The 24,841-nt window shown below is 48.2% G+C and overlaps 1 protein-coding gene across 1 annotated transcript in view; it reads right to left on the bottom strand.

The window, feature by feature from the left end:
- LOC117404931 (C-type mannose receptor 2-like) overlaps positions 1-24,611 on the bottom strand; it is a 52,928-nt gene extending 28,317 nt beyond the window's left edge. The window contains exons 1-2 of the mRNA XM_059013039.1: positions 24,571-24,611; positions 18,006-18,053 (exon numbers count right to left, since the gene is read on the bottom strand). Of these exons, the coding sequence (XP_058869022.1) occupies positions 18,006-18,042 (37 nt within the window). The 5' untranslated portion in view covers positions 18,043-18,053; positions 24,571-24,611. The remainder of the gene's footprint in view (positions 1-18,005; positions 18,054-24,570) is intronic.
- Positions 24,612-24,841: the final 230 nt, after the last annotated feature.

Below are 24,841 nucleotides of genomic sequence, written 5' to 3'. Positions count from 1 at the left end.
TTGAAACCATCAGGCTTGGATTCCACTCACCCGTCATTGTCATCCAACAGTAGTGGTGTGTGCACCGGAGCAAGGCAAATTAACCAATGAAAATCAACTGTGTCAACGCCATTCAGTTGCTGCATTTCAAAAATATTATTTTTTTATTATTATCGGAAGTGCATACTATACTAAAGAAAAAAAGAAATGAAGACAGGACACGAAAAATCCATAGTAGCTTTTTTTAAACAGCCCCAGAGCCAAAGACTGGAACTTTTACCCGTCGAGTGACCCGCTGAGCAGAGTGGAAAAGATTAACAACAATGAACTCCTGCAGATTAAGCTGTTAAAATACGGGTGTTGTATTATGTTCCCTTCATTGCTGTTACACTCTGTGCAGTTATCAATCATGGGGTTTCCATGCGGGTCAGTTCACACGTGAAATGGCGATGCGCGGGCACGTTAGGGAGAATTACTCGGGTAAATCAGGTTTGTGGCTGGAAAAAATGGCCAAAGAGGAGGATAGGGTAAATCTCATTTACTCGTGTAAATGACGAAATACACGGGAAAACCACGCCCAGCTTCGCATGGGAACCCGCATTTCACATGTAAATGTTAATGAGAGTGTTTATCCTTAACTATCAATATTGCAAGGGAGCAGGTCAGTTGTTACTGTGGATTCCTAGACGGCAGAAAGTAGTGGCTGATGGGTGATTTTATGGTTAGCAGTGGTGTAGTTCACCTCAATGATAATGCGGGCGGCTTATTTTTTTTATTATTGTTTTTTGCTGTGTCTGCTCTGTCATGTTGTATCTCTTGTGGGTTTACAGTTCTGTATAAAAACACTTACCCTGAACTGCGTTCTGCCCTTGTTATTAATGCAGCTGTTTGAGAATACCCTTGCTACTTAAATGTCTAACTGAATTAATTCCTGTCCTTTTTTTCTGATACGCCGGTTTTCAGCCATGGTGATCTGCAATACCTGCTGGTCAGTTTCATTTTATACCTCTGAGTTTATTTTTAATTAATGAGTCGTAAGATACAGTAGTTGAAACAGTATTCACTACTAATTTTTGAAAAACAATTTGGGCAAGAGAAGTAAAACACATTATTAACCAGCCAGGCACGAGGTATTTTGCTTTATTACAGCAGCTTCGATTCACTCGTGTAGCAGGTCTCTGCACATGGAAACCACATTTTCACAAAATTTCACTAGTAATCTTCAAAAACAGCATGAGTACTTTACATATCAACCTCCACCTTTCCTGTTCATTTGCATGACGTCGAGTGAAAAGCCCAGTTTATTTTACTCGAGTAAACGGAGCGAATGGAAACTCAGAAAAGCATTTTACACGAGACATGTTTCTCGGGTAAATGTCTTGAGCTAAAAAAAAAAAAAAAAAACTTCCATGGAAAGCCCATGATTGAGGTTATGTGCAAAAATGCAAGTACTTGTCATGAATGCATTTTAACATTATTGGAGTTGCTGTAACGTAGGTAGTTTTTGGTACCTCAGTCAGGCTGGGCAGCAGCCATCAGTGATCCTCTCACTCTCTCACTCCTAACAACCGACCTTGAGTGCAGAGAGCAGGTGACCATCTCCCGATTAGCAACAAGTGAATCACTTAATTAATTTGGGAGATGGCCACCTTCTGCACAAGGTTTTTAAATCACTGTGGATGGGGTTTCCCAGCCACACTATTAAACATTACAAAATATTCGGCTACGCCGTCACATTTATAAATAACATAACACTTCACTGTCATATATAAATGCATTTTTAAATAAATACAAATAAACAATAAACACGGCTTTCACTGTCATATAAATACAATAATAAATCAGAACAAGAAACATAATAATAATAAACCACAAATACAAAATAATAAACTGCACAGGGGCGGAGCGGGAAACCCTGTTCTAAAAATAAATAAACAAAACACTGTGCAGGGCTCCTCGCCCTGTTACACCCCCGCCTAACAAAACACTGTACAGGGCTCCTCGCCCTGTTACACCCCCGCCTAACAAAACACTGTACAGGGCTCCTCGCCCTGTTACACCCCCCCCCCCCCCCCACTGGAAATTTGACAAATCGCACCCTGTCTGTGTGCATCGAGGTCTGCTCTCATGGAATGAAGGAGCACACCATTGTCATGCATTGCCTCCCTTACAGGCCTCAAAGCCTTGGCTAGCAAGTCCTTCACCATGTCAAGGAAAGTGTCAGTCTGCGCCGCCACGGCTCGCTGTAATATCGTCTGGAGGTGAGGATTTTTTTATGTAAAAACAATAAATTGCACAGGGGTGGAGGGGGAGACCCCGTTCTAAAAATAAATAAATACATTTTACAGGGCCTTGTGTGCAACGCACACTTGACCCCAACAGCCACCTCCCCCCTCAGTCTCAAAGTCCCGGAAGAGGGGGAAGCAGGGTGTTTCTGGGGGTGGCCATGGTGGAATGTCTTCCACCCCCCTTCTTCATGGCTCAGCTCCATGAGTGTTTCCTGCTGCATGGCAGGACTGGTAGCGACCCCAGGCGAAGCAGAGCAGCAGGCAGCCCCAGGTGATGCGGAGCAGCAGGCATCCCCAGGCGATGGCGAACTGGCATCCCCAGGCAATGCACGACAGGGCTGCAGCGGTCCCTCAGGAGGCGACAGCGGCAGCAGACCCTCGGGAAGGCGATTGCAGGAGGGGAGCCAGGACCAGCGGTGGTGCTGGGGTCGGCTCTCTTCTCAGCCGCTGCAACCCGGCGGTTTTCCCCCTTGCTCTTCTTAGCAGCCCATGCAAGGGCAGCTGCGGACCGCCAGCATCTTGTCCTGGTCCATCCTGTCTTGAAGGGAGAGGCAGCTCCTGCTGCTCTGATCGTGGCGAATGCAGCAGGGGCTCCTCCCTTCTTGCTGCGAAGGCGGCAGGGGTTCCTCCCCTTCTGGCTGCGAAGGTGGCAGGGGCTCCTCCCCTTCTGGCTGCAGCGGGGAAACCAGCAGGCATGCTCCCTCTGCTTGTGGCGGCGATGGAGGCGGAACCAGCAGGTACTCTCCCTCTGCTGGTCGAGGTGGGAGTGACCCGCAGTCCTCCCACGGTGACGGAGTTGGAACCAGCAGGTATTCTCCCTCTGCTGGTGGGTACCTTGGTTGTGGACATTTGGCCTTCCCCCTCTTGGGCTGTGGACACACCGACTCCGCCCTCTTGGGCTGTGGACGCACCGACTCCCCCCTTCTGGGCTGTGGACGCACCGACTCCCCCCTCTTGGGCTGTGGACGCAACGACTCTCCCCTCTTGGGCACAGGACGTTCGGGCTCCTCCCTCTTGGGTGCTGGAGATGGCCGGGTCTGGTCTACTGCCCAGAACCACTCTGCAGCGTCTACCACCAGACCCTGGTTCCATGCCTCTTCATACTGGGGGTCCCCGTAGGGGCAGTCCTCCCGGACGTGCCCAAACTCAACACAGGCGCCTTCCATCCTCCACTGCTCCTGTTCGGCTGCCCAGTCCGGGGGCCCAAAATTAGTTGGCACCCGGGACCACCACCTATTGCTTTGCTGCTGCTGCTTTTCCTGGCAGCTCTTTCTCCTTTTTCCTCCAGTCCTTCTTCCTCACTCTCATTTTCACTCCACAAGTATTAAAAAACGAAAAATAGCAAAAACAAAAAGAAAAAAAAAACCCTGCAGTATCCTACTCTGCCTGCGTCCAGGAGGCGCTGGTGATCCCACGCAGAACAGCACGTGTGACAGGGTGGCTGAGCAGTGACGTCAGCTCAGAAGCAGGAACTAAACACTGACACCAAATACTGCGGATTCAAAAAGAAAGACGTGGTGTGCGCCGTTTTATACAAATAATACAAAAATAAATATAAAAAGATTCAAAAAGAGTTAAAATAAAACAGGTAAACAAAACAAATCTCAAACACAAAGTTTAAACAATACCAGTCAGGCTGGACAGTACCCTTCACTGATCCTGTATTTAATTTTTTGTTTTGTTTTTCTCTCGCTCCTCTCGCTCCTAACACACACCCACCCCGAGTGCAGAAAGCTGCAGGTTTATATATCGTGGCCGAGGGGTTTAACTGGCTAGTAATTATTCTATGACCCCTCTACCACAATCTGCACGAGATTATTAAATTACTGTGGATGGGGTTTCCCATCCACGCTACTAAACAAAATACACAGCTCCGCCGTCACACTTATAAACAACAAAACAATAACAAAACCTGCAGCGCTTCACCGTCATATAAATATAATAATAAATAAATCATAATACAAAACAATAAATTGCACAGGGGCAGAGGGGGAGACCCCGTGCTAAAAATAAATAAATAATACATTTTAATGAGCTCCTTGCCCTGTTACACAGGGTATTAGCAGGAGGGTTAGTGATACGAACAGAATAGCAGGGTATTAGCAGGAGGGTTAATGATAACAGAATAGTGGGGTATTAGCAGGGGGTAAATGATATAAACAGAATAGCGGGGTATTAGCAGGAGGGTTAGTGATATGAACAGAATAGCAGGGTATTAGCAGGAGGGTTAATGATAACAGAATAGTGGGGTATTAGCAGGGGGTAAATGATATAAACAGAATAGCGGGGTATTAGCAGGAGGGTTAGTGATATGAACAGAATAGCAGGGTATTAGCAGGAGGGTTAGTGATATGAACAGAATAGCAGGGTATTAGCAGGAGGGTTAGTGATATGAACAGAATAGCGGGGTATTAGCAGGAGGGTTAATGATAACAGAATAGCGGGGTATTAGCAGGAGGGTAAATGATATAAACAGACTAGCGGGGTATTCATTCAGAATCACTGTTAATGAGAAACAGAAATAACTAACAAAACAAATTCACTTGAACACTAAACGACAGACACTTGATATTATAAAATGGCATGAGGATTACAAAACAGAAAGCAGCAGAAAATAAAAAACAAACAGGACAAACTGAATGTGATGCGTTAAACACACGCAGAGCCTGAGCACAGCGAAAACAAACAGGACAAACTGAATGTGATGCGTTAAACACAGCGCAGACCCTGAGCACAGAGAAAACAAACAGGACAAACTGAATGTGATGCGTTAAACACACGCAGAGCCTGAGCACAGAGAAAACAAACAGGACAAACTGAATGTGATGCGTTAAACACAGCGCTGACCCTGAGCACAGAGAAAACAAACAGGACAAACTGAATGTGATGCGTTAAACACACGCAGACCCTGAGCACAGAGAAAACAAACAGGACAAACTGAATGTGATGCGTTAAACACAGCGCAGAGCCTGAGCACAGAGAAAACAAACAGGACAAACTGAATGTGATGCGTTAAACACAGCGCAGACCCTGAGCACAGAGAAAACAAACAGGACAAACTGAATGTGATGCGTTAAACACAGCGCAGACCCTGAGCACAGAGAAAACAAACAGGACAAACTGAATGTGATGCGTTAAACACACGCAGAGCCTGAGCACAGCGAAAACAAACAGGACAAACTGAATGTGATGCGTTAAACACAGCGCAGACCCTGAGCACAGAGAAAACAAACAGGACAAACTGAATGTGATGCGTTAAACACACTGTGACAAAGCACAACTCACTCGGGTTCGTTGCCCCTTTAAGAACTTGACCCAGCAGACAGAAATTGAGTTTTCAGCGCGGTTGCGCTATTTTTAATAAACACAAAAATAAACAAACACAAAATAAACACCTAGCTCTTTACGAGCACTAACTAAACAAACAGGAACCTAAACTATAAATCAGGACAGCTAAGCTGTTTACCTGTAACAAAACAAAGTCTTCACCACGAAACAAACCACACAGGTTTACACTACCTTTCTTCACCCGACTGCTCGGAAGCAGAGCACCTATCCTGCTTCCTTCTCTCTCAGCAGCCATGGGCAGACTATCTGCCTCTCTTAAATACCCTGCACCTGGTACTAATTTAACAATGGCTACCAGGTGCAGGGGATAATTAATAATAAAACAATTAACAAATCAAATTCAACGATAAACCAAAACAATTAAACTAAACAAATGTGCATTCTGCACATGTTTTCTACTCAGGGAGGCTTTAACCCCCTCCCTGCTGTGTTACACTTCCCCCCCCTTAAGTGTGCAACACTGATCGGCCATTCCAAGGCCACCCCCTCCCCTAAAGCATAACCACCCACCCTCGAGTCCACAAAGTTCCACCTTCTCCCGATCCTTCGGGTGGGCTTGAGGATGGGTGGAGTCCTCCGGCGCTTCAGGGTAGGGACCATGATCCAGCAAGGAGGGACCCAAACGGCTTGCTAGGGGCGACCGACGCGTAGGCTGGTACCCTGGACGGTGCAGCAACAGGCAGAGGTGTGAGCCACAGGACCGGCGCAACGACCTCTGAGACTCCAGGGGGAACACAGCGGGAGGAAGGGGGAACGCCAGTGACGTCACACGACCGCGTCGTGACGTCTGAGGTTTCAGGGGGAGCGGAGCAAGGGACCAGGTGAGCAACTGTGCCTGGTGGTGCCCCGACCTGGGCACTAGGTCGAGCACAGGGAGGTCCATGCATTCCGGCATGGTGTCCACGAGCACGGAGCAAGGGACCGTACCCACCAGCGCCGGACTGCTTTGCTGGGGTGGAGGTCGGGGTTGTGGTGGTGCTGGGCACTTTAGCTCCTCTTCCTCATTCAGCTGCAGCTCCTGCTGCAGCTCAGGCAGCTCCTCCCCCTCTGGCTCGGGCGGCGGCAGCTCCTCCCCTCTGGGCTCTGGAAGCGGCGGCTCCTCCCCTCTGGGCTCTGGAAGCGGCGGCTCCTCCCCTCTGGGCTCTGGAAGCGGCGGCTCCTCCCCTCTGGGCTCTGGAAGCGGCGGCTCCTCCCCTCTGGGCTCTGGAAGCGGCGGCTCCTCCCCTCTGGGCTCAGGAAGCGGCGGCTCCTCCCCTCTGGGCTCCGGAAGCGGCGGCTCCTCCCCTCTGGGCTCCGGAAGCGGCGGCTCCTCCCCTCTGGGCTCTGGAAGCGGCGGCTCCTCCCCTCTGGCCTCTGGAAGCGGCAGCTCCTCCCCTCTGGCCTCTGGAAGCGGCAGCTCCTCCCCTCTGGGCTCTGGAGACAGCGGGGCTTCTCCCTCGGGTGCTGGAGACAGCGGGGCTTCTCTTGACCTCACCCATCTCTGGAACATTAGCTCCAGCTCCGTTGGTTCTGGGTCCGGAAGTCCCCGCTCCTGTCTCCGTTTTCTGTTCAGTTCCTCCTGAACAGCGGTGGCCGCTTTCATTGCCCGGATCATCTCGTGCAGCGCTTCCATTTTTTTATTTATTTATTTTACTGTGCTGGGTCAGTAGGGCGCGTTTCATGCCCGCATTCTCCACCACATGTGACAAAGCACAACTCACTCGGGTTCGTTGCCCCTTTAAGAACTTGACCCAGCAGACAGAAATTGAGTTTTCAGCGCGGTTGCGCTATTTTTAATAAACACAAAAATAAACAAACACAAAATAAACACCTAGCTCTTTACGAGCACTAACTAAACAAACAGGAACCTAAACTATAAATCAGGACAGCTAAGCTGTTTACCTGTAACAAAACAAAGTCTTCACCACGAAACAAACCACACAGGTTTACACTACCTTTCTTCACCCGACTGCTCGGAAGCAGAGCACCTATCCTGCTTCCTTCTCTCTCAGCAGCCATGGGCAGACTATCTGCCTCTCTTAAATACCCTGCACCTGGTACTAATTTAACAATGGCTACCAGGTGCAGGGGATAATTAATAATAAAACAATTAACAAATCAAATTCAACGATAAACCAAAACAATTAAACTAAACAAATGTGCATTCTGCACATGTTTTCTACTCAGGGAGGCTTTAACCCCCTCCCTGCTGTGTTACAACACGCAGAGCCTGAGCACAGAGAAAACAAACAGGACAAACTGAATGTGATGCGTTAAACACAGCGCAGACCCTGAGCACAGAGAAAACAAACAGGACAAACTGAATGTGATGCGTTAAACACACGCAGACCCTGAGCACAGCGAAAACAAACAGGACAAACTGAATGTGATGAGTTAAACACACGCAGACCCTGAGCACAGAGAAAACAAACAGGACAAACTGAATGTGATGCGTTAAACACAGCGCAGACCCTGAGCACAGAGAAAACAAACAGGACAAACTGAATGTGATGCGTTAAACACACGCAGAGCCTGAGCACAGAGAAAACAAACAGGACAAACTGAATGTGATGCGTTAAACACACGCAGAGCCTGAGCACAGAGAAAACAAACAGGACAAACTGAATGTGATGAGTTAAACACAGCGCAGACCCTGAGCACAGAGAAAACAAACAGGACAAACTGAATGTGATGCGTTAAACACAGCGCAGACCCTGAGCACAGAGAAAACAAACAGGACAAACTGAATGTGATGCGTTAAACACACGCAGAGCCTGAGCACAGAGAAAACAAACAGGACAAACTGAATGTGATGCGTTAAACACACGCAGAGCCTGAGCACAGAGAAAACAAACAGGACAAACTGAATGTGATGCGTTAAACACAGCGCAGACCCTGAGCACAGAGAAAACAAACAGGACAAACTGAATGTGATGCGTTAAACACACTGTGACAAAGCACAACTCACTCGGGTTCGTTGCCCCTTTAAGAACTTGACCCAGCAGACAGAAATTGAGTTTTCAGCGCGGTTGCGCTATTTTTAATAAACACAAAAATAAACAAACACAAAATAAACACCTAGCTCTTTACGAGCACTAACTAAACAAACAGGAACCTAAACTATAAATCAGGACAGCTAAGCTGTTTACCTGTAACAAAACAAAGTCTTCACCACGAAACAAACCACACAGGTTTACACTACCTTTCTTCACCCGACTGCTCGGAAGCAGAGCACCTATCCTGCTTCCTTCTCTCTCAGCAGCCATGGGCAGACTATCTGCCTCTCTTAAATACCCTGCACCTGGTACTAATTTAACAATGGCTACCAGGTGCAGGGGATAATTAATAATAAAACAATTAACAAATCAAATTCAACGATAAACCAAAACAATTAAACTAAACAAATGTGCATTCTGCACATGTTTTCTACTCAGGGAGGCTTTAACCCCCTCCCTGCTGTGTTACACTTCCCCCCCCTTAAGTGTGCAACACTGATCGGCCATTCCAAGGCCACCCCCTCCCCTAAAGCATAACCACCCACCCTCGAGTCCACAAAGTTCCACCTTCTCCCGATCCTTCGGGTGGGCTTGAGGATGGGTGGAGTCCTCCGGCGCTTCAGGGTAGGGACCATGATCCAGCAAGGAGGGACCCAAACGGCTTGCTAGGGGCGACCGACGCGTAGGCTGGTACCCTGGACGGTGCAGCAACAGGCAGAGGTGTGAGCCACAGGACCGGCGCAACGACCTCTGAGACTCCAGGGGGAACACAGCGGGAGGAAGGGGGAACGCCAGTGACGTCACACGACCGCGTCGTGACGTCTGAGGTTTCAGGGGGAGCGGAGCAAGGGACCAGGTGAGCAACTGTGCCTGGTGGTGCCCCGACCTGGGCACTAGGTCGAGCACAGGGAGGTCCATGCATTCCGGCATGGTGTCCACGAGCACGGAGCAAGGGACCGTACCCACCAGCGCCGGACTGCTTTGCTGGGGTGGAGGTCGGGGTTGTGGTGGTGCTGGGCACTTTAGCTCCTCTTCCTCATTCAGCTGCAGCTCCTGCTGCAGCTCAGGCAGCTCCTCCCCCTCTGGCTCGGGCGGCGGCAGCTCCTCCCCTCTGGGCTCTGGAAGCGGCGGCTCCTCCCCTCTGGGCTCTGGAAGCGGCGGCTCCTCCCCTCTGGGCTCTGGAAGCGGCGGCTCCTCCCCTCTGGGCTCTGGAAGCGGCGGCTCCTCCCCTCTGGGCTCTGGAAGCGGCGGCTCCTCCCCTCTGGCCTCTGGAAGCGGCGGCTCCTCCCCTCTGGCCTCTGGAAGCGGCAGCTCCTCCCCTCTGGCCTCTGGAAGCGGCAGCTCCTCCCCTCTGGGCTCTGGAGACAGCGGGGCTTCTCCCTCGGGTGCTGGAGACAGCGGGGCTTCTCTTGACCTCACCCATCTCTGGAACATTAGCTCCAGCTCCGTTGGTTCTGGGTCCGGAAGTCCCCGCTCCTGTCTCCGTTTTCTGTTCAGTTCCTCCTGAACAGCGGTGGCCGCTTTCATTGCCCGGATCATCTCGTGCAGCGCTTCCATTTTTTTATTTATTTATTTTACTGTGCTGGGTCAGTAGGGCGCGTTTCATGCCCGCATTCTCCACCACATGTGACAAAGCACAACTCACTCGGGTTCGTTGCCCCTTTAAGAACTTGACCCAGCAGACAGAAATTGAGTTTTCAGCGCGGTTGCGCTATTTTTAATAAACACAAAAATAAACAAACACAAAATAAACACCTAGCTCTTTACGAGCACTAACTAAACAAACAGGAACCTAAACTATAAATCAGGACAGCTAAGCTGTTTACCTGTAACAAAACAAAGTCTTCACCACGAAACAAACCACACAGGTTTACACTACCTTTCTTCACCCGACTGCTCGGAAGCAGAGCACCTATCCTGCTTCCTTCTCTCTCAGCAGCCATGGGCAGACTATCTGCCTCTCTTAAATACCCTGCACCTGGTACTAATTTAACAATGGCTACCAGGTGCAGGGGATAATTAATAATAAAACAATTAACAAATCAAATTCAACGATAAACCAAAACAATTAAACTAAACAAATGTGCATTCTGCACATGTTTTCTACTCAGGGAGGCTTTAACCCCCTCCCTGCTGTGTTACAACACGCAGAGCCTGAGCACAGAGAAAACAAACAGGACAAACTGAATGTGATGCGTTAAACACACGCAGAGCCTGAGCACAGAGAAAACAAACAGGACAAACTGAATGTGATGCGTTAAACACACGCAGACCCTGAGCACAGCGAAAACAAACAGGACAAACTGAATGTGATGCGTTAAACACAGCGCAGACCCTGAGCACAGAGAAAACAAACAGGACAAACTGAATGTGATGCGTTAAACACACGCAGACCCTGAGCACAGCGAAAACAAACAGGACAAACTGAATGTGATGAGTTAAACACACGCAGACCCTGAGCACAGAGAAAACAAACAGGACAAACTGAATGTGATGCGTTAAACACACGCAGAGCCTGAGCACAGAGAAAACAAACAGGACAAACTGAATGTGATGCGTTAAACACACGCAGAGCCTGAGCACAGAGAAAACAAACAGGACAAACTGAATGTGATGCGTTAAACACAGCGCAGAGCCTGAGCACAGCGAAAACAAACAGGACAAACTGAATGTGATGCGTTAAACACACGCAGACCCTGAGCACAGAGAAAACAAACAGGACAAACTGAATGTGATGCGTTAAACACACGCAGAGCCTGAGCACAGAGAAAACAAACAGGACAAACTGAATGTGATGCGTTAAACACACGCAGAGCCTGAGCACAGCGAAAACAAACAGGACAAACTGAATGTGATGAGTTAAACACACGCAGACCCTGAGCACAGAGAAAACAAACAGGACAAACTGAATGTGATGCGTTAAACACACGCAGAGCCTGAGCACAGCGAAAACAAACAGGACAAACTGAATGTGATGCGTTAAACACACGCAGACCCTGAGCACAGAGAAAACAAACAGGACAAACTGAATGTGATGAGTTAAACACACGCAGAGCCTGAGAACAGAGAAAACAAACAGGACAAACTGAATGTGATGCGTTAAACACAGCGCAGACCCCGAGCACAGAGAAAACAAACAGGACAAACTGAATGTGATGCGTTAAACACACGCAGAGCCTGAGCACAGAGAAAACAAACAGGACAAACTGAATGTGATGAGTTAAACACACGCAGACCCTGAGCACAGAGAAAACAAACAGGACAAACTGAATGTGATGCGTTAAACACACGCAGACCCTGAGCACAGAGAAAACAAACAGGACAAACTGAATGTGATGCGTTAAACACACGCAGACCCTGAGCACAGAGAAAACAAACAGGACAAACTGAATGTGATGAGTTAAACACACGCAGAGCCTGAGAACAGAGAAAACAAACAGGACAAACTGAATGTGATGCGTTAAACACAGCGCAGACCCCGAGCACAGAGAAAACAAACAGGACAAACTGAATGTGATGCGTTAAACACACGCAGAGCCTGAGCACAGAGAAAACAAACAGGACAAACTGAATGTGATGAGTTAAACACACGCAGAGCCTGAGCACAGAGAAAACAAACAGGACAAACTGAATGTGATGCGTTAAACACACGCAGACCCTGAGCACAGAGAAAACAAACAGGACAAACTGAATGTGATGCGTTAAACACACGCAGAGCCTGAGCACAGCGAAAACAAACAGGACAAACTGAATGTGATGCGTTAAACACACGCAGAGCCTGAGCACAGCGAAAACAAACAGGACAAACTGAATGTGATGCGTTAAACACACGCAGAGCCTGAGCACAGAGAAAACAAACAGGACAAACTGAATGTGATGCGTTAAACACACGCAGACCCTGAGCACAGAGAAAACAAACAGGACAAACTGAATGTGATGCGTTAAACACACGCAGAGCCTGAGCACAGCGAAAACAAACCAACACATAGATCGAAAAGAAAGGGTCCCAACAACAGAAAGCATGAATAAAACTAAGCTTGTTGCTATATATGGAAGTTTACCATGGGAAATCAGCACGGTAATTCTGCAGTTTACCATGTTTGTACTCCTCTGTACCCTGACCATGCTTCCCTATGCTTTCAGTGCTTTATTTAACAATATCGCAGACTCTTTTGTTTGAGTTGATGTATATTTTAGTTGTGTAAAGGAATAAAGTACAGTATGTAGGCTTCGCAAGTAAATACTTTTCATGGTAACTGAGTTGTCTATACATTACATAATGAATTACTGAGTAGAAAAGATTTCAGTGTGTGTTTAAAGAACTCTGCAATGATTTGTTTCTGTGCTTCCTTTCCATTATTAATGTACAGTTTAAAATAAAGCACCTTCAAATATTAAAGAAACCAAAACAAAATGTATTTATTTGGTTTCTTTTCTATTTGAAGGTGCTTTATTCTAAAGTAACTAAAACCCTGGAAACGTTTAAACTGGAAGTCTCAGATCCGAACAGCTAGTTGAATCTACACCAGTGAGAGTGTGACAGTCTGGCTCGCAGTGGTGTGGTGGATGACGTCACGGACCAGGAAGTAACTGACTCCAAAACAGTGGATGGGCGGGTGAAACCGAGTGCAAAAGCACTCGGCGTATTTAATAATAAACAAACAACAGATTTAAACAAAATACAAACAAAAGGGCACGAGGGCCAAACGAATAAATAAACAAACAAGTAAGTGCCGTGCTGGATTATCCAGCACGTATTAGCAATTGTTTTTTAAATATTATCCTTCTCTCCGCTCCCCGTACTCTCTACTCCAACACCCCAACATCAAGTGCAGAGAGCTGCAGGTTTATATATTCTGGCCGAGGGATTAACTAGTTGGTAATTATCTTATTATCCCCCGGCCAGAGTCTGCACGCGTTTGGTAAGGATGCATGACTGTCAGCTATTTAAGTAATCAGTAGCTGATCAGCCATGCATCCTCACGGGGTTTTTTAAATAATAATAAAAGACGCGGCGCTTTTACCCGCGCCGCAAACAAAAATACAAATAATAATAAATAGGGGCGGGACACTCCGCCACACATGCCCCCCCTTGTGCGCAGCACACATGGCCCCAACGGCCACCTCCCCCCTCAGTCTTAAAGTCCCGGAAGAGGGGGAAGCAAGTTACTTCTGGGGGGTGGCCATGGTGGAATCTCTGGCACCCCCCCATTCTTCGTGGCCGGCAGCTCCCTCTTCCGGGGCTCCCGCCACACTCTATCCTGCCGCGAAAGTGCGGCTGGGGGAGCTGGTCTCCTGACCTCTCCCCCCTTCTTCATGGCCGGCAGTTCCCCTCCGTGGGGCTCCGACCACATGATCTCCAGCCGCGAAAGTGCGGCTGGGGGAGCTGGTCTCCTGACCTCCCCCCCTTTCTTCATTTCTGGCAGCTCCCTTTCATGGAGCTCCGGCCATCGTGTAGCGACCCCAGGCGAAGCAGGATCCCTGGCGACCCCAGGTGAAGCCGGACCCTCGACGACCCCAGGCGAAGCAGGATCCCTGGCGACCCCAGGCAAAGCAGGATCCCCGGCGACCCTAGGCGAAGCCGGACCCTCGACGACCCCAGGCGAAGCAGGATCCCTGGCGACCCCAGGTGACGGCAGCAGCAGCGGACCCTCGGAAGGCGACGGCAGCAGCAGCGGACCCTCGGAAGGCGACGGCAGCCGCAGCGGACCCTCGGAAGGCGACGGCAGCCGCAGCGGACCCTCGGAAGGCGACGGCAGCCGCAGCGGACCCTCGGAAGGCGACGGCAGCCGCAGCGGACCCTCGGAAGGCGACGGCAGCCGCAGCGGACCCTCGGGAGGCGAACTCGGGAGGGGAGCCCCTGGCCATGGAGGCGGCAGCGGGAGCTCCACTTCTCCCTCGTACCCTGTGTCCTGTAGAGAACAAAAGGCAGCCCCAGGCGATGCAGAACAGCCATCCCCAGGCAATGGCGATGGTGGGAGGGGAAAGCAGTCCTCCCACAGCGGCTGAGACGGAACCAGCAGGTATTCACCCTCTGCTGGTGGAGCTGGGAGTGGCAAGCAGTCCTCCCACGGCGGCTGAGGCGGAACCAGCAGGTATTCACCCTCTGCTGGTGGAGGTGGGAGGGGCAAGCAGTCCTCCCACGACGGTTGAGGCAGAACCAGCAGGCATTCACCCTCTGCTGGTGGAGGTGGGAGGGGCAAGCAGTCCTCCCACGACGGTGGAGGCGGAACCAGCAGGCATTCACCCTCTGCTGGTGGAGGTGGGAGGGGCAAGCAGTCCTCCCACGACGGTGGATGTGGAACCAGCAGGCATTCACCCTCTGCTGGTGGAGGTGGCGGAGGCAGAGGCAGCTCTTGCTGCTCTGCTCCTGGTGATGGTGGAGACAGAAGCAGCTCCTGCTGCTCTGCTCCTGGTGGTGGTGGAGACAGAGGCAGCTCCTGCTGCTCTGCTCCTGGTGGTGGTGGAGGCAGAGGCGATGGGGCGGATGCTGGCCACTCAGAGGGAGGCTGTGGCGGTGCTGGCTCCCTCTGCTGTGGCGGCTGGGCTGGTGTGTGCCGTGCTCCCTTCAGCAGCATAAATAGAGGCTGCTGGGGAACACCAGCATCCTGCCCTTCTCCCCCCCAGAAAAATTCAGGGGGTTGAGCCTGTAACTCCTCCCCTTCTGGCTCTTGGGACTGCAGCTTGGGTCCTAAGGCTGTGGAAGCGCAGACTTCCACCTCTTGGGCTATGGACGCACCGACTCCCCCCTCTTTGGGCTGTGGACGCACCGACTCCTCCCTCTTGGGCTGTGGACGCACCGACTCCTCCCTCTTGGGCTGTGGACGCACCGACTCCCCCCTCTCGGGCGTAGGACGTTCGGGCTCCCCCCCCTCGGGCGTAGGACGTTCGGGCTCCCCCCACTCAGGCGTAGGACGTTCGGGCTCCTCCCACTCGGGCGTAGGACGTTCGGGCTCCTCCCACTCGGGCGTAGGACGTTCGGGCTCCTCCCACTCGGGCGTAGGACGTTCGGGCTCCTCCCACTCGGGCGTAGGACGTTCGGGCTCCTCCCACTCGGGCGTAGGACGTTCGGGCTCCTCCTCCTCAGGCTGTGGAGGCGAAACCAGCAGGCATTCTCCCTCTGCTGGTGGAGACGGTAGCGATGGCTCCTCTCCCTCTGCTGGTGGAGACGGTAGCGATGGCTCCTCTCCCGCTGGTGGAGACGGTAGCGATGGCTCCTCTCCCTCTAATGCTGGAGACGGCAGCCATGGCTCCTCTCCCTCTAATGCTGGAGACGGCAGCGATGGCTCCTCTCCCTCTGGCGCTGGAGACGGCAGCGATGGCTCCTCTCCCTCTGGCGCTGGAGACGGCAGCGATGGCTCCTCTCCCTCTGGCGCTGGAGACGGCAGCGATGGCTCCTCTCCCTCTGGCGCTGGAGACGGCAGCGATGGCTCCTCTCCCTCTGCTGGTGGAGACGGTAGCGATGGCTCCTCTCCCTCTGCTGGTGGAGACGGTAGCGATGGCTCCTCTCCCTTTGGTGCTGGAGATGGCAGCAGCAGGGTCTCTCCCATATCCGCAGCCAGGTAGTTGAGCACCATGGCTGCGATGTCTGGGAGGGATGCTGGGTGGTGTTGCTGTTCCCAGGCCTCCCAGCGCTCCCCATCTCTTGCCCACAGGAGGTTGATCACTGCAGGGAGGGCTTCCTCATAATCCCTCCCCGGCTCCACCAGCCAGTCCCAGACTCCCTCAGAGGAGAGTGCATTCGTCCTCTTTGGAGGATGCAGGTCCTCCCTCACTGGATGCTCTGGCTCCTCTTTCTCCTGCCATGGAGGGGGTTGGTCGGGTGCTATGTGACCCACCTCCCCAACAGCGAAGCACCACTCCTCACCTTTCAAGCAGGTGGGGCAGACGTCCAGCATGGTTGAGCTACAGTGGGACCTGCGACCGGCCCCACGCTGCTGTAGCTGCTGCTTCCTCCGTCCGCTTCTTCCCATATTTTCTTTTTTTTTTTTTTTTTTTTTTTCCCCAAAAAACACACAAAAACACTTTGAAAAAAAAACGAACAAAAAAAACGAGCTTTTCTTTCCTGGTCCGGCTATTGGAGGCGTTTGTTTTGTCCCACGCAGGACACCATATGTGACAGTCTGGCTCGCAGTGGTGTGGTGGATGACGTCACGGACCAGGAAGTAACTGACTCCAAAACAGTGGATGGGCGGGTGAAACCGAGTGCAAAAGCACTCGGCGTATTTAATAATAAACAAACAACAGATTTAAACAAAATACAAACAAAAGGGCACGAGGGCCAAACGAATAAATAAACAAACAAGTAAGTGCCGTGCTGGATTATCCAGCACGTATTAGCAATTGTTTTTTAAATATTATCCTTCTCTCCGCTCCCCGTACTCTCTACTCCAACACCCCAACATCAAGTGCAGAGAGCTGCAGGTTTATATACTCTGGCCGAGGGATTAACTAGTTGGTAATTATCTTATTATCCCCCGGCCAGAGTCTGCACGCGTTTGGTAAGGATGCATGACTGTCAGCTATTTAAGTAATCAGTAGCTGATCAGCCATGCATCCTCACGGGGTTTTTTAAATAATAATAAAAGACGCGGCGCTTTTACCCGCGCCGCAAACAAAAATACAAATAATAATAAATAGGGGCGGGACACTCCGCCACAGAGAGGCATGCGTAAAATAACAAACCGAAGTCGTAAATCAGGAAGAAAATGATACTACTATTATCATGAGATCCACACATTTACATATGAAAGTAGTTTGAAAGTAGTTTGCAGCCATGAAACTGAGTTACGAGAATGAAAATGACTTTAATACATCGTGGGTAAATCTACAAATCCACAAAAACCTACAAAAAGTCAAGATACAAAAGAAAAATCAATGATACATAGAGCCCAGTGAGACTGCCCCAGTATACCCCAGGATTCTGAGAGTAACTTTGGGCAGACAGACAGCCTCCATGTCCTGTACATCCCAGATTAATGTCTGTTTAAAAGATATAGAATAACTTTTAAAAAATAAATAAATAAATAAATAAATAAATAAATAAATAAATAAATACACCTTTAGGGAATAAAACCAGATTTTATTTTTACTTTAAAAAGTCCCTTTCATCTTAAGTGGACAAGCGGTTCTCTACACATTTGTAACAATGTAGGTGTGACAGACAGCCTCCATATACCTCCCACAGTACCGATCAATAGCTTGTGCTGAGCTGAGTAGATATAACTGCAGCCAGGTCTGCTCTGTAGAAGTGGAGCAGTGCAGTAAACACACATACCCAGGAATCACATGTTAGTTTCACAGTGAACATGATTGAGGGACACTGCAGCTTTAAGAACCGCATTAACTTTTCTGAGAGAGAATGTGGAAAATACCAAAGCAAATAGTGAGAAAAACAGAAATAAAGGAAACCCACCTGCAAGCAGAAGGATGAGCAGCCCTCTCTCCCCCATCACAGCAGACTCTGCATTAGAAAGAGAAGACTTTCAATTAATCACCTTCATAAGGGACGCTTCAAATATAAAAAACACAGCAAAACAAAACACTCAATCACATTGGAACCTCAATAGAGATTTTGTTGTTATTATTAGTAGTAGTCCTATTTGATGACCAATAGGAGGACTAAGTCAGTCTTCACTCAGCACATGGTGTTCTAGGTGGTCTCCCATCCAAGTACAAACCAAGCCCAGCCTTGCTTAGCGTCTGAGCTCAGACGAGATGAGGCTTACTAAATATGGTATGGCTAATGTAACAACTGATAAAAAAAATACTAATTAGCATTCCCTAAATAAAAGGGGGTGCTAACAAAAACTGGCCATTAACTATTTGTAACAAATAGTACAGGGTTGTCCTTGACGTGGAGCGGAGGGAGGGGTCGAGGAGAAATCAGAGATCCTGCTCAGGTTGTTCTCGAGGGAAGGCTGAGAAGGGTCCAGCACCTTTGGTTTAATCAGCAGGACCGGCTCTCCGGTCCTAAGGACCCCCTCGAGATACCTGTTTGAGGGCCCTGAGGGGGAGGTGACTCGGAGGTGTGCGGTGCCGGCATGGATGGTTTTGCGCTCTGCTTGAGTTTAGAGCACCTCTTATTTTGGTGCCCCAGCTCTCTGCAGTGGTAGCACCGCACTTCCTCCGAGGAGAAAAAAATCACATACAGTAGTTGGCCTCCATGGTTTCCCTCCCCATCAGGTGGATGGTAACCTGGTGTCAGAAGGTCAACATGTGGCAGAGGGGCTGGTCTTTGCACCCTAGGGGGATGGGGTGGATCGCTGTTTTCAGCTCCCCTAGGGCCTGAAGATGGGGCTTTAGAAGGTCATGCTTTAAGAAAGGTGGGACGTTAGAAAGGACGACCCTGCTGCCCAACCACTCCATGGGTTCTATGAGGATGTACATCCCCCCAACTGCGAGACCCCTCTCAACCCGCAGTGTGTGTCACCACAATGGGCGACGGTCTGACCACCTTGGCCATGGCTTTCACCATGGCCTTGATTGAGAGGGTGTCTCTCAGGAGGCACATCACCCCGTACCACCTTCTAATATTTTAAATGGGGAGCAGCTTCCCCTGCAGGACCTGTGCCCACTGTTTCTGGGGCTGTGGAGCCTGTCCACTATTTTTTATTTTGTTATGTATTTATTTAGTTTTAATTAAACAAATAACACACACACACAGAGACAAAGACACACACACATAGACACACCCCTGCACACCAGTACAGGGGCACACAAAAACACAGCACAAACCAAACAAAGTTCAACGTAATTAAAATTAATTAATTAAAATAAGGGGCTCCCGAGTGACGCATCCAGTAAAAGCACTTGCTAGAGTGCAGGATGCGCTCTATAGCCTGGACGTCGCCGGTTCGAGTCCAGGCTATTCCACAGCCGACCGTGGATGGGAGCTCCCGGGGGCGGTGCTCAATTGGCCGAGCATCGTCCGGGAGGTGGGAGGGTTAGGTCGGCCAGGGGGTCCTCGGCTCACCGCGCACCAGCGACCCCTGGCCAGGCGCCTGCAGGCTTGCCTGTAAGCTGCCCAGAGCTGTGTTGTCCTTTGACGCTGTAGCTCTGAGGCGGCTGCACGGTGAGTTTGCAGTGTGTAAAGAAGCGGGCGGCTGATGGCACACGCTTCAGAGGACAGCGTGTGTTCATCTTCGCCCCTCCCGAGTCAGCGCAGGGGTGGTAGCGGTGAGCTGAGCCTAAAAATAATTGGGCATTTCAAATTGGGGAGAAATAAAAAAAATAAGAAAACAGAACAGAGCAATGCGCCGGCCCTTCTCCCACTCTGCACAAGCAGAAGCAGGGGATTAAAACTAAAATATAATTTAAAATAAAAAAGTTTTGTCATTAAAATTACAATTAAAATTAAAAGAAACAAAAGGAAGTGCTTTATAATTAAATATTTAAAAGCAAATAAATTAAAAGAGTTTCAATGAAGAAAAAATAGAAACAGACAAAGGGAAATGACTGCTCTCACTTGGAAACAGTGCAAGTGCAGGGAGAACAAAAGAAAAAAGAAACAGTGTTTTTTTAAACTTTAACCAATAAAACCAAAAATACCTTAACAAAAAGGTGCCCTACTACTAGAAAAAAGAAAAGTAAAAAGATTTAGAAAATATATATTTTTTTAAATAACTGTGTAACAGGGCGAGGTCTGTGCTGGTTATCTAACGCATGCATGATCCTGCAGGGGGATGTCTGTGCTGCTATCTGACGCGTGCATGATCCTGCAGGGGGATGTCTGTGCTGCTATCTGACGCGTGCATGATCCTGCAGGGGGATGTCTGTGCTGCTATCTGACGCGTGCATGATCCTGCAGGGGGAGGTCTGTGCTGGTTATCTAACGCATGCATGATCCTGCAGGGCGAGGTCTGTGCTGGTTATCTAACGCATGCATGATCCTGCAGGGCGAGGTCTGTGCTGGTTATCTAACGCATGCATGATCCTGCAGGGGGAGGTCTGTGCTGCTATCTGACGCATGCATGATCCTGCAGGGGGATGTCTGTGCTGGTTATCTAACGCATGCATGATCCTGCAGGGGGAGGTCTGTGCTGGTTATCTAACGCATGCATGATCCTGCAGGGGGAGGTCTGTGCTGGTTATCTAACACATGCATGATCCTGCAGGGCGAGGTCTGTGCTGGTTATCTAACACATGCATGATCCTGCAGGGCGAGGTCTGTGCTGGTTATCTAACGCATGCATGATCCTGCAGGGGGAGGTCTGTGCTGGTTATCTAATGCATGCATGATCCTGCAGGGCGAGGTCTGTGCTGGTTATCTAACACATGCATGATCCTGCAGGGCGAGGTCTGTGCTGGTTATCTAACACATGCATGATCCTGCAGGGCGAGGTCTGTGCTGGTTATCTAACACATGCATGATCCTGCAGGGCGAGGTCTGTGCTGGTTATCTAACGCATGCATGATCCTGCAGGGGGATGTCTGTGCTGCTATCTGAGTGGTTGAGAGGCGGGCCTTGGGAGGGGTCGCTCGACCTATAAGAACTTCGCTCTGTTATGCATTCAGGTGGCCATTACAGGGGAAACCCAGTGACGTTGGCTGAGGAAGCCGGTGTAAATAACCCAAAGCAGGAACACCAGCGGCTGGAGCGAGAGAACGAAACAGGCAAGCATGGCTGAGGAAGACAGCCAATATTAACCCTTTGCAGTCCATTGTTGGACCTGGTCCGACATTGCAATTATTCCTATCCGGTCCATTGTCGGACCCTGTCCGACATCATCAAAAAAACACAAAAAACGGGTTTCTAGTTGTTTTTTCTCCGGAAAAAGCCGAGAAAACCATTCAATGACCAAGTGGGAGCGACTGGAGCCGAGACAAGCCGATAGAAAAAAAAAATAGTCATACATGCCCCTGGCATCACATAGGGGCCGTCATAAGGAAACAAGCTGGCCGTTATTGAATCAGCGCACAGAGAATAACACAGACATTTGCAGAGCTTTTTTGAGATGTTATAGTAATAAAATAATGACTTGGATTGCACTATTGAGGAGTTTGGCGATAAAACGAGTGATCAGGAGATGATCGATCGGTATGTACGACTATTATTATTATTATTATTTATTTATTAGCATATGTGAAAGCGATAGCGAACAAAAGGGTGGGGCGGGGCTGGAGATGCCTAGTGAGTGCTTAGTTGATCTGCAGGGCCTTTTAAATCCGTTTGACTGTGGAAAAAAAACTTTTAAACAGTGCGTCTAAAATTAACTGCGCATGTGAAAATAAATTGGACCTGACGCGCCTGACACGCACTTAATAAATGGACTGCAAAGGGTTAAATAAGAGAAACAATCAAAATAATTGTGACGTACCCGAGGGGGGGGGGGGGGTGTGTGTAGGTAGTTGGGAACCTTGGCCCCCCCAGTGTATAGTGAGAGCACAGGGTGGAGCCCCGAGCTGACCGGTCTAGTGGCAGTGGGGGACGCTGCATAAGCACCAACTTTTGTTTGTAGTTTTTATTACAGTGTTTTATTTTCCCTTTTTCTCTGTGCCCTTTGTTTTCATTATTATTTTTGAGCACCTGTGTGCAGCACACCATGAGTGAACGGCCAGCCTTTTACCATTGCTGCTATCAGGTTGTGCTCTGGACTTGAATCACAGTGCCACCTTGTGGCAGAAATAAATCAATGCACCAAGGGGCATTTAAATGAAGTTCTGTCTCCTGTGTATCAGTGAATTGCCCACCACCCTTCCACAAACTGTTTGAATTGCACTACTGGAGGAGCTCTGAAAAAGTGCCAGTAGTAGTAGTAGTAATATTAGTAGTATGATAATTGTTGTTGTTGTTAACATTATGTTAGTAGTAGCGTTGATTATGACTACACAGTTCTTTAATATGCGGATAGATAGATAGGGTTTCTGTGACGTCATACATTATAATCCACGGATACCCTTGTGATGCTAATATTAAGAAGACGAGGATCAGCAGTACAGTTATTGTTGTTTTTAAACGTCATGTTTCAGTGCTGTACAGACTTCCTGTGTCATTATCCGTTAGTGTTTCAGCTTTATTTGGATGATTGTCTTTACCTGGTTTTAATTTCCCGTTCCTCTCCAGTTTATCTGAGATACAAATGTACCAGCTTTACATCATTTTTTAAAAATATATTCTCATTTTGTTGCTCATTAATGAACATTTCTGTACTATGGGTGTTGTCGAGTGATTGAAAACAAGACGTTTTGTGTTTGAATTGAAAGTGGTGGTCTCAAGGAGTCGAATGAGTCAAAGTTCAAGTATATTCTCCTCTAGATCAGTGGTGCCCAACTCCATTCCTCAAGTACCCCTGTGTTTGCTGGTTTCTGTCCCAACCAAGCTCTGTTACTTAATTGAACCCTTAATTAAACTAAGAATTTGCTAAATTTTAATTATTTAATTGTTTAGTTTATAAAAGGTTGGATAATTCAAGTCCATTATACAATTGTATATTTTATCTGATTAGGCTAATTCTTAGTTCAATTAAGGGTTCAATTAAGTAACAGAGCTCAGCTCGAACAAACCCCAGGCAGACACAGGGGTACTTGAGGACTGGAGTTGGGAACCACTGCTCTAGAGGAATTATCACTTTTTTACGTCACTACTGTGGTATTATGTTTTTTTTTTCGAATGGTTCAGGATGCAAATATGGCCTTTCATTTCTTAAATAATGTGCTATGATTTGTGTATATAGTTAAGTAGTATTGAGGACGCTGTTTGTGAGCTGCGTCTTTAATGACGCTTTCAACACCGTTCCGTCCTTGCACAGCTACAGGCTGCGCGTGTTCCTGCCAGAAATCAAATCTTCCGTCGAGTGAGCCTGAGAGAGCGAGAGTTGAGACAAGCAGCTTGCAGCGAATAGAAGAATTATTAAGTTTTCTATTTAAAATACTATAAAAATCTGCAATATAAAAGTACTATATTCCACGGAGAAGCCTTCCCTTCATTATGAAAACTCAAACACCTACAAAGTCTCCCGGCTTTCACTGTACTAACAATATAATCATCTTCAGAAGCGTAGCATTGTGATTGTCGTTCCATCACTACAGAATAGGGAACATGCTTCACCCGGTTGCGTGTTTCAAAAGCATGTTTATTTGTGTGTGTTGATCGGAGACATGGAAAAATAATATTAACATGAATACTGAATATGAATTAATTAAATAAAAATGCATTTATTTATTTATTTTGCAATCCCTTTTCTATTTCTCTGATGCATTCAGTACCAAAACCCGACTGTACGTCAAAAACAGAGAAAAGGAAAAACGAGTCGAGTTGTGCTGCTGCCCCGGAACACTGAGATGTATTGATCAAATAAACTGCTTCACACCATCAGTCACTTATTGGGTTGTTATGCGATGGAAATTCAAATGTACAAGTACTATTGAATGAAGCAAACAATACTATATGGAATACACATCATCAATTATAATGATTTCGTTTCACTATGTTTTCATAAAGACCCAATATTGCACTTTGAAGCATTGAAAACATCTGATTTGAATGTTTTCTTGGCAGGTTTGAGTAGGGTTAAGCAAGGCTATGCAAAGTACAGCCCATCCCATAGACCAAATGACTTTTTATGCTGCTACAGATTGAATTGAATATATTTCTACAGTTTAAATATTTTTCGAAGAATTCCTGCTCAAATGACTCCCGCATTTAACCCTTAAACAGACTTAAACAGAGTAGGGCTGTATAAGAAACACATATGCATCTAAAACAATACAAAATATAAATATTAAAAAGCAATACAATAATAATCGTAATAATAACATTTTTGTTAAATTTATTTCCTATAGAGTAGTAAACTCCTTCTGCAAGAAGCAACTATAAAGCTAATATGTTTAACATGGACTATTGAGGAAACTGCCTCCTTAAAATCTATATTTAAACCCTATTGGGACTTTCACATATAAACATGCTGCTGTTTTTAATGGATATTTAGTAATCTACATACAGACAAACACATCTAGATCATGTTTTTGGAAAGTCTTACCTTAGACACAAAGCAGTGCCAAAGTGTCGTCCCTGGTCTGAAACGCGCTGACACTGTGACGCTCAGTTTAGACCTGCTGTGATATACTGAGCATGATGGGTGGAGACAACCAGCACAGCCAGTGACGTCATTCAGTAAGCAGTGATAGTCACGCCCATTTTAGAAAAGGTGCACGTTTTATATATTTTAAAATATACAGCAGCACCAAACATGATTAAGACAATTACCCCACGTTTTACTATCCCTGCTTCAATACATTATACAATGGCAC

The sequence above is a fragment of the Acipenser ruthenus genome, chromosome 45 (assembly GCF_902713425.1).
Source record: "Acipenser ruthenus chromosome 45, fAciRut3.2 maternal haplotype, whole genome shotgun sequence".
NCBI lineage: Eukaryota > Metazoa > Chordata > Actinopteri > Acipenseriformes > Acipenseridae > Acipenser > Acipenser ruthenus.
This window is presented reverse-complemented; position numbering and strand designations above follow the sequence as displayed.